The sequence below is a fragment of the Vespula vulgaris genome, chromosome 15 (assembly GCF_905475345.1).
Source record: "Vespula vulgaris chromosome 15, iyVesVulg1.1, whole genome shotgun sequence".
Lineage (NCBI taxonomy): Eukaryota > Metazoa > Arthropoda > Insecta > Hymenoptera > Vespidae > Vespula > Vespula vulgaris.
The window spans coordinates 4,001,120-4,012,303 of NC_066600.1; the positions used below are offsets into that span (position 1 = coordinate 4,001,120).

General features: G+C 38.0%; 1 protein-coding gene across 1 annotated transcript in view; it reads right to left on the reverse strand.

Annotated features, from left to right (window-relative positions):
• Nucleotides 1-9,913, reverse strand: part of LOC127069423 (lachesin) — a 133,674-nt gene extending 123,761 nt beyond the window's left edge. The window contains exon 1 of the mRNA XM_051006443.1: nucleotides 9,735-9,913. Coding sequence (XP_050862400.1) covers nucleotides 9,735-9,825 — 91 coding nt within the window. The 5' untranslated portion in view covers nucleotides 9,826-9,913. The remainder of the gene's footprint in view (nucleotides 1-9,734) is intronic.
• Between the last annotated feature and the right edge of the window lie 1,271 nt (nucleotides 9,914-11,184).

An 11,184-nucleotide genomic window follows, 5' to 3' on the forward strand; every position in this document is an offset into this window, starting at 1 on the left:
GAGAGATGCGTAATAGCATTCGTAAAACGTCTCGATAGTTTTCGAATACCGCTCTTTCCTGGATACTCTCAAACAATACATACATACGTAGTAAACTTTTCGTAGTAAACTTTTACGATTTAATAATTGACATTGTTTTTATCAAAAGAAACAAAATCAAAAAAAAAAAGGAAGTAAGAAGAAAGAAACATCTCATCATGAAGAGTAGCCGTAATTTTCAAAATGGTTGAGAGGAGAGACGTCTCACAGGGAGTTTTAGTAAATCGTATTATTTATGAGCATGCGCGTATAAGGTGTATAATCGTGTAATACCATTCGCGCGGATTATTCGTATTCTCGCGCCACGCCATGGCATCGTCGCGTCGCTGCTTATCGCCATAGCGTTGTTTGGTCCAACGTACCGTGCGGAACCACATTGAGGTAGAACGGAGGGGGATTTGCTTAAAACACTGTGATGGTTAAGCCCTTTTGGACAGAGAAAGCTTACGAAAGCAGACGGTTATAAGAGCCAGCATGCAGAATTTCTACGTTCTACATCGAGTAATTATTTTCATTCAACTTCATCTTCCTCCTTCACTGAATATACGATGTATTATCGATTGACTTTTTTCTGGAAAGAAAAAGGTACCTTTTTTAAACCTTCAACTACGGCTAAACTGGTCGTGTATCGTCTTTATCAAAGTGCTCTTATCGCAAAGTACATGTAAACGAAATTACCATGATCGGTGTTTCGATATTTTCAACTATACATTTACCCTTATCTGCGTTATGATTACAAAGTAACATTGGTGTAAGTTATAATATTATTTTTTTTTTCCTTTTACAAAATTAGAAACAATCATAATTTTCACATCTCCCAGGCAACGTACTTACAAGGCTTTCGGAAGCAAGAAAACGAATGAGACCACTATACCACTATACTCGTTAAAAAACCTCAAACAGAGGAAAGTTGCTATAGTGGTGCTTCGTCATCCCAAAAAATGACTCAGCGAAAAGCCATTGTAGTAGCGTATAATAGCTAAAGGGTTAATCGAATAATCGAACTCGTTCTAGAATTTCTGGTTGAAAGCATGTTAAAAAAAAAAAGAAAGAAAGAAAGAAAAAAGATGAAAGAAAAAAAGAGAGAGAAACAATAAAAAAAGGAACCAAAACAAAAAAAAATGGAAAAAATGCAGAAAAAACAAGAGCGTCGAGGATTTGGAAAATCTTTGCGATCGATGGCCCGTACGTATTTGCTCAGTTAATCGTTTCTAAATAACGGTCTCAAGTACACGAAACTCACAGGTTGGTCTACCCAACACACCCACACTTCGTTTCACGCTCGTGTCTTTCCTTCCGGAAAATCTATCGCCCTCTCCGACTACCGATCGGGGCTAACGGGTTAAGTATACCATGCTCCGGGTGAAAGAGATAAAACCAATCACATAGTACTGTACACACAAAAATTTATTGCCGTGGATTATCTGGCCTGGGTCCAAACACAAACACATCTCTTGTTTCGACTGGCCACGAGATACAAGAAGAAGAGGAAGAGAAAGAAGAAGAAGAAGAAGAAGAAGGAAAAGAATAAAAAGAAGAAAGAGAAGGAAAAAAAAGAGGTTAGAAAAGGAAGGTAAGACAACAGGGACTACGCGTACGAGATAGGGATTAGAACGTTGTTGTGTTGTGACCAAGGAAAGGAGTGAAAAAGAAAGAAAAAGGCAGAAAAAAAGAAAGAGAGAGAGAGAGAAAGAGAGAGAGAGACTACTCATCGTTCCGTATCGAAAGACTTTTTTCTCCTCTCTTTCCTCTTACATTCTCCAAAGCTCACGGTTTCGAGGTTGCGCGTTTGAATCTCGCGAAAGCAGAGGATTTCTACGGAAAGACGTGCATCGCTCTTTATTGTCGGATAGACCATTTGAACAACAGCCAACATGGGAAGCCGAGACCTTACCCTCCTATCCACCTCTTACGCTTCACCGCGTTATATCCGTCTCTTTTTCTCCGACCTATCGTGTTCTTCCTTCTCTTCTACCTCCTCCTCCTTCTCCTCCACCCTCTTCTCCGTCTCCTCCTTTCTCCTTTCTTTCCACGTACCATCCCCTAGCACCGTTTCCACGAGAACGTCGTCGCGACTGTAATAGATTTATACCGCTCGCTGCTTTCGTGAAAGAAAAGGGGAAATGCAGAGGACCGATCCGTTTTGCTCGCAGGGAAGAATGGAAGTGGGTGGGATGACCGGACAGGATGTTCGGATGTTTGGAAAGACCTTACGAGATCGTATTCGCCAAAGGAATTCCGTGATACTCGAAGGGAGGGGGACAGAGGGTGGGGAATGGAGAATGGGAAAGAGAAAAAGAGAGGGATGATGTTGCATAAGACATAGCGTAAGTATGCGCGCTTGCCAACGAACGTTTTCGTATATTCTACCTCGATTTGTAGCCAGATCGTTGTATTCCAAGACTTAGACTATTAAAAGTTTTACAAAGCTTTTGAAATCTTTCGAAAGTGACAATGCGATTTACGAATGGAGAGAACCGATAGGAATCTATTTAAATAATTCATGATTTTTAACATTTTTGGCTGTTGGTATTATATGTATGCTACTTGTCTCTTACAGTTTTATTGCAGCAACTTGCTGCATTGCTCGTATCGATTATTTTCTTGAAATGTTAACTGCGGGTTATGAAAGGGAAAAGTCAAAGGAATCCGTTTGATCCATCGTATGAAGCAGCTGCTAGTTTTGTCTTGTTGTTACGTTATGATAGCGATCGATACAACTGCCGAGTAAGATAACATGTCGAAATCGATGATTCTGTGACACGCTCGTCGATGCGGAAGAAATTGTATAAATTCTCTTCGCTTACCCTATCGACTTTTTTATTTTCTTTCTTCCTTTTTTTTTCTTTTTTTCAGATTAATCGTCGATAGATGTATTTGCTTACTCTTTGAATAAATTAAAAGTTTTAAATGAAAATACAGATATTCCTAAAGCAATCGTATGTGACATTTGAACGCGTTTATTATTGACAAACTTTTTCTTCTTATGTCTTATAGATATAATATAATCTCTATCTGTATACCAGTTAAAATATGATTTAAAATAAAAATATATCGTTCATCTTATAAGGATAGAACGATTCAATTGTACCTTTGGGAGTCTTAAGTCATAATAAAAGCAATATATCAATAGCTAGGAAATATCGATCGACGAATAAATTCTTCTTTCTCAAGAGGGAAACCTGTTGAGGAATGGAATGATGTAAGGAATCTCGAAGGAAGAGAGTTTCGCTTTAACACGAATAATTCGACGAATACTCTCGTATGTTAGTATGGAGAAAATAGAATATCCTTTGAAAAATTGTACGCAATAAATCTCCGAATCGCTAGACAAGCTATTGTCGTAGTCACGTTTTGTTGAAGCATACCAAATGTCTGAGGAAGGATTCCCGTAGAGATCTGATGCATCGATGTTAATTTCTAGAATGTCCCGTTAACACCTATTCGTTCTAAATGCGTCATGTAATAATGTGGAGACACTTCTTGAAGTATTGGAGCGTACGGGGACATGGAACGTAATTTCCTCCCACCTCTATGCACTACTCACCCTTTTGCATCACCATCTAAGACAGAGAAGGAACAAGAGAGATAGATAGAGAGAGAGAGAGAGAGAGAGAGAGAGAGAGAGAGAGAGAGAGAAAGATATAGAGAAAGAGAGAGAGAGAGAGAGATTCATAATGAATACGGCTGCCACAGTTACATAGCTATGTCACGTGTCACAGAGGAAACTTTGAACGCTTGTCATTGCGAAACAGTAGTCACACATGTCGCGCTGCATTGCCCTCTTCCCTCTCCTATTCTAATCCCTTCATCATCTTTCAAGTCATCGTTGTTCTTATTACGATCCCATTATCTTCGTATAATATAGGAAAATCACATCTCTGCTATATTAATGAATATTCAACTTGTCTAATTTTCATGAAAATTTCGTTGGTATTCGAAATTGTTATGATTTTGATTAAAAAATAAAATTATATATATATAATTTAATTTAAAATATATATACATATATATATATATATATGTATGTATGTATGTAAGTCTGTAAAGTAGTACTATGTTGAAATACTCGCAAACAAAGCAAATGAAGGTCGAAAACGTCCAGCTGTTTTCTAAGAGACGCGGATGTACTTATTCGTTGCTAGCTTTAAACTTCCCAAGGCGTCTTCTTGTTTCAACGAGAGACGACATTAGCACTTGACGCCCTCGCTTTCGACAGCCTCAAGATTTTCCTTTAGCGGGAACTCGAGAGTAGGCGAGGGTAAAAGGCACTCGTCTAGTGGCGACGATGCTTGCGCTTTTCGCCTAACCAGCTCCTCCAGCGAATTATTCGAATTCACTTGCTTTCTTTCTTTTTCTTTCTCTCTCTTTCTTTCTCTCTCTTCTACTATTACTTATTTAGTACTTTAACAGTTCCATTATTTGCTTATTTATAATGAGTTGTTGCCTGTCGTGTAGAGAAAGTTACATTGTCTACTAAACCCTTCCGTTTGATTTATTCGTAAAGTGGCTAACTGTGAACATATCTCTTGCAACAGCTGACATTCACTGAGAAGTAGAGAATATCATGTCGTGCATATTCCGTTATCCATGCTGAATAATTTCCATTATTTACAAGATTTTTTAAATTTGTGCTGTTTTAAACTTAAAAATGTATTTTGTTATCTTTATATTGAATCATTAAAGAATACTACACTATCTTAGGAACGACTTTATGGATTTTAAGTTTTTTATTCGTATTATCTGAAATAGTCTCTTTTATCCTGAATCTTCAAACGAGGATTATATGTAGGAGTCTCTTTTTGAAAGGAAGAAAACGAGAGAGATAAAACTTTCTTGAGATTAACGAGCTTTGATTTCGATGTACCTAATGTAATTTTCATTTTAATATCAATTAGCTAAATTATATCTTTAGCTCGTAATATTCTTTCCATTCTATTCATTTGTTTTAATAAACTTATCTCTCTCTCTCTCTCTCTCTCTCTCTCTTCTTTTTCTTTTTTTTTTATTCTCTTTTCGATCTGTACGAGAACTATTAACTGTTGTTTATCGAACGAAAACAAAGAAAGACGAGAGACAGTATATTTATCGAAGGGACACACCCCCCTGAAATTTTCTTTACGACGACGTTCGTATACTAGGAAAATTCATGGGCCTAGTAAGTATGTATTTCGCGTTGAAATAACAATGACCGAAGAAGAAAGACGAGACGAAATAGCATCCGCTTCCGGCACTAGCGAAACAAAAATCGAGCACCCTATTCCCCTTTTCTTCGTTGTCATCTTCTTCAATCGTGTCACGCGTGAGCTATCATTCTCCCATATATGTACTTACTACCATTTCGTAAAAAGGGCGTGTCCATTCTTATTCGTTTGTTAGATCAAGAAAAGACGCAGACGTCGTTTACATCGATCTCTCTTATAACAGAGGTCAGTGAAAGTACGAGAGCTTCGAGTTGATGGATAGACAAAATGGAAAAACTTCGAGAATATCGTTAACTCCTTTCATGTCTTGTTCTTCAAATATAACGGGTGTTCTTTGCGAAAGACACTTTACAAATTGTGCAAGTGGCGTTGCATGGAAACGCACTAGAGCTTGAGAAAAGAGAGAGAGAGAGAGAGAGAGAGAGAGAGAGAGAGAGAGAGAGAGAGAAGCAGGAAGGATGCGAGATGCAGCTTGGTTGCGGCCGTGTCGGCAATCTGGTCGCGCGCAAAACAACGCTTGCAGCTGACGTTTTACACTTTGCGGTCGGCCGATGCACACCGAATAGGAGCCTCCGAGCGATAGCCCTTCCGTCGCGTCGTTCTCGTCCTTCCGCTTCGTGGGTTATGTTCACGTTCTCGCTTTCAACCTTTCAGTAGCAAAGATCCTTGCTTCGTCATCGTTTGTCACTAATACATTGCATTTTATATATATGTATGTATATATATATATATATTTCTTTTACGATATTTATTATACGATATATTGAATTTTTCAATATTTACATTTTAAATAACTTTAAAAATATAAAAATTGTAGCTAAATTGATTTAATGGAACTTCAATGACCTATCACGAAGATATTTATTATTTCAGGTTAATTATTAATTATTATTTATCTTAAAAGTTCGTTAAAGAAAACTAAATAAATATTATGTAAATGAAAGTTACTGTGATTAATTTCCGCGATAATTGCAAATAACTTTACGATAGTTGTATGTATTAGATTTTGTAAATTTCGCTTCTTATATTTCTTATCTTCTTTGGGTAATATTTTATCCATTATAAACTTCATTAAAAATGTAATTTACAGAAGGATTGGGTAAATATTTCAGATGAATCTGTGCTTGAAAAATTACAAATAGCTACTACCGTAAGACGTATAGAAAGATTTCAAATGAAAGCAGCAATATAGTCAATCCAGCTAAGAAAAAGGGAAGGAGAGAAAGAGAGAGAGAGAGAAAGAGAGAGAAAAAGAGAGAAGAACGCAAACCGATCTCCGATCGGACGCGTGGCCGGATCGATATTAATTAGCGAGCCAATTTAACTTCAACGATTGCTCGATTTCACAGAGTTCTCTGCCTAGGTATGTACATTGATAATAATTTCGCCGAATGAGCACGTTGGTTTCAATGCTCACCCTCTCAGGGCGTTGCAAAAAGTTCACCAACTTCATTTCCTCCTTGCTTGTTGACATCAAAACGATTTATAGAAAAGCAAAAGAGAGAGTTACTCGAAGAAACGAGTAAGTTTCGTAAGATTGACTTTCCTAACATGTTGCGACGATGCAGAAAGATGAAAAATCTAATGGTCTACTTAAACCAATCGAAAAAGCTCGTTTCACTAGTACATTTTGATGAATTCTCGATTCAAGAGTTATTGAGATAAAAGAATCAATATTTTTTTTTTCCTTTCGAACTAATTAACAATAAATACATAATAATTTTACTTTTAATCGATATAAATAATTGTTGGATTATGAAAGCGAAACTATGCGTCTAGACATACAGTCGGATCAATTGCTTTAAAATGTTAATAAAGTATCGATCGTCTCGAGTTCGGTACCGCCATGAACTTTTGTATATATATGTATGTATTCTACCTACATATATACCTACTACATTCCAAAAAGAGCTGTCTGCAAATGGTCGATAAAGTGGGATGGCCCGGCTTCCGTGGTTTAAAAAAGGAAGGAAGCTCATAAAATCAAGGAGCGCAGATAAGCTTTCATGAAATTTGAATTCGTCGTTAAGCGTCGTTTCACCTACTCCGTTGGTGGTAAATATCGTGGCTTTGAAAGCTATTTACTCAGCGCATTATTGCGTTAAGTTTTCATAAAGGCGAAAGCACACTTTGTGCAAATGACTCCGGAGATTTAGTGGATTTCAGTCAAATTAACGCCGAGATTTTATAACCAAAAAGACAATGTTAGAGCATGGCCATTTTTATTCTTCTTCCTTTTTTTTTTGTTCTTTCTTTATACAAAATTTTTTACTTCATTTTTTACACACTATACATTATGCATATAGAATGAACATAAATATCAACTCTACAAACTTCACCGGTCTTTCCTCTCTTTCTTCTTCCTTTTTTTTCTTCTTTCTTTTTTTTCTTTTTCTTTTAAATCACCCTGCCAAATGATTCTTCGTTCGAAAGTAAAATAAAGATTTAGCGAATGAAAGAGTGAGAGAGAGAGAGAGAGAGAGAGAGTTCTAACCATTCATCAGGATTTCACGTTACACGAGACGAAATAAAGGCAAGAGCAAGTCCAGCTACGAATACGTTCGGTAACGTTAGTTGGCATCAACTTCTAACGGTGAATTTTCGACGATGTTGAAGAGGCTAGCCACAGTAGCGATTTTACAAGACCGAAGAGAAAGTGCCAAGGGTTTGGAATGCTTCCCTTCGAAGGAGGAAAGGCCGAGCATCGAACAAGTTATAAGGGTTCATCTGCACAGACACGCGTCTCTCTATTTGCATAACATAGGAGCATCGCATAATGGAAATTGCTCAGAGTTGTATAACATTGCGTGCCTTGCAACATATGTTAGATGTACCTAGCTAGCTAGCTAGCTAGCTACCATACAAGTAAAAAGAGAAAGGCATTTCTCTCATTCGCGTGCTCGCGAATAATTAGCAGCAGGACTTGTGCATGAGACGATGTTAGAAGCTACCTCTGACTACTTCGTCATGCGATAGGCATCCCACGTTTCCCTGGCTTCCACCTTTCCCACACTTTTTACGCTTCCTTTACCAGGAGCGAGCTTTAAGAGTCTTCCTGGTAACATTTTTGTTCGTAGAAAAGATGAAAAGAGTACTTACGATGCTTATGAATTTACGAGGACTCGTTCTCCTCTGATTTCATTAGATTTATTTAATTCTCAACACCAAAGCGTTAAGAAAAAAAGAGAGAAACAAAGACAGAAGACAGAAATTCGAAAGTCATTAAAACGAAAGCTCGTAGCTTCCTCTTACCTACCACTCCTACTGTCTCACTCCACCCCTTCCACATCTCCTAGGACTAATCTGAGCAACCTATTCTATGTTTTCTTAGAACCTCGGGCGCTTGTACGACACTATCTAGTTACAGTGAGTATTTCCCAAGTTTCGTTGCTACGGACACTTCGCAACTACGCTCGAAATAGAAACCGAAGCCCGGGAAGTTTGTCCGGACAGTGATTTTGCACTTTGAAAAGCTTTCGATGAAAGGCTCTCGATGAAAAGCTTCTCTCTCTCTCTCTCTCTCTCTCTCTCTCTCTCTCTCTCTCTCGTGATATAGAAGAAATTACGTCGAATAGACGAACAGGCGGAATGGAAAAAAGTAAAGTGATTATCGGTCTATCGAAAGGAGTGAGGTATTCGAAAGAGAAATAACGAAAGAAAGATAGAGAAAGAATAAAAGAGAGAGAGAGAGAGAGAGATGTCGATAGCAATATTTTCTAAATTTCGTTCATCTCGACAGCTTCTCTATCGAAGTCACTCGCCGGTGGCTTGTCTAGCAACGGCCAGTGATTCTCTCGAGGGAACATCCTCCCAGGAGAAATCGCAGGCAATCCCGAAGATTGACGGAGCATCTAACGACGGAAACCTGAATTTTTCTTCTGCCAGCACTTCGAGGATAACGAGGATAGTGTGGCGACTACGTCTATACGAGGATCTAAGATTAAAGACATTGCAGTTGAGAAATATTACTGTCTTAATGACAAGAAATATATCTGCCGTGGATTTTCTTCCGTTATCTCGAACGTATGTATTTTTGAAATCTTTTTTTTTCTCCATCCTATTCGATATTGTATCGCGAAAATAAAATCGTTCCCAAGGAACGTGTATTATAAAAAATTTGAACAATAGAAGATACCTCCTGCTATGTGAAATATTGACCGGCATGATTTACGCGGGATTTAGTTAATTGTAACACATGACTCGCACAGAACTTTCTACCGTAGAAAAAGGGCATTGCTCGAGGCTTAAAAGTTCTCGACGTTTCTCAAATTGTTCTCAAAATTATGTGCGGCAAGACGATTAGGAATTGCACAAGTATTTAACAAGAATTTCACAAGAATCTCACTGAGAATTTATGTATAGGTATTCGGTATAGCGTTAAACGATTTATTCGGAAATACGAAGGACGTTATCTCCGAAATCGATCAAGTTATATCGCGTGCCGTTTATTTTCTTCTTTTTTTTAAATCACTCCAACAAATATCCACTTACCTTCCGAAGAACGAATAAGAAGAACGACACAGATAAAAAGGACGAACCGCAATACGGTCCAAGCACCAAAGAAGAAAGTCATTATTGTCATAGTTGCCGTTTGTCCCGGAAGAAAAATCCGAGATAGCGTCTTCTTAATCACGTAAGCACGTACAAGTAGTATAAAATCTACGCGAACCGGAGTCCAGATGCAGACTGACTCATAGTACGGAGTCCTGCAGGAGCAACACCGCACGCATGCGTCCTGTTCGCTCTCCACGTGCCACTCTCTTTCCTATCTTTTACAGAGAGAGCCACGACGGAACTTGAGATTTTTTTGTCTGTACTCCGCGATATCGATCAACTTCGAGATACGACAATTATTTCTCGAAGCATTTTACAATTCCAATGGGATTAAAGCTATAAAATATTTATTTGTAACAATACAGAGAAGAACGAACGAATGTTGGAAGGTAGAAGAAAGAAAGAGTATATTAAATCGATCTCACGTTAATGCACAGACGATGAAATAGTATCGATGTATCGATAACGTTGACGATTTTCGATCGCGTGCGTGCGCTATGGCGCGTACATCGAATGAGCGTGACGCTTGATGATAAGCGTGACGACAGCAAAAGGAAGAGAGACCAAAATGGTTGGCGCATGTGCCAATCTGAAATTCTGATTCGGTCGAGACGAGTTTCGAAGAAACATAGTTACTTCGGTGATTCGATAAATATCTTAGGCGACTTGTATACGATTAAGGAAATTTCCAAAGCAAAATCCGAGTACTTATTTACAGATGATTAAATATAACGCAAAGTCTTTCTTATCAAAATGCATTCGACAACAAAAAGCCACGGTTACGATTCGGCAGAACGGAGAAAAACAGAATTACGCACGATTGCTCACGTGACCTCGATAAGAGAAGAGCCAACCGTGTATCTGCGCTTGTCAGGAGAGCGCAGCACCCAATAAATTCAACCGAACAAAATTTATTAAATTCTTAAAATCAATCTACATTTCCTACAAGCATTGCTTCATTTTCATCCCATCCACAAGTTATTAATCTAAATGTAGAATAGTTAGTATATCTTTTTTTCGACAGATTTTCATTGACGTACGCATTAAATGATTGAACTAATCACATTTACAATTTTTAAAGGATAGAAGAAGAAATATATTGTATTTCAAGCGCAATGATTTCTTTTATTCGACGAGACGTATTTTTATATCTATGTATTCTATTTTCAGTCGACAGGAAAAGAAACGCGTAAACGTGTTTTCTTGTATACGAAAAAGAGAAAAAGAGAGAGACAGAGAGAGAGAGAGAGAAAGAGAAAGGGGTGAGAAGAGAGAGAGGGTGAGAGGGCGAGAGAGTGAGAGGGAGAGATAGAAAGAGAAGGAGAAACTAAAAAAGAGGAGGAAACGAAGAAAGAAAAGCGTGAGGTGCGCGGAAAGAACATCATTA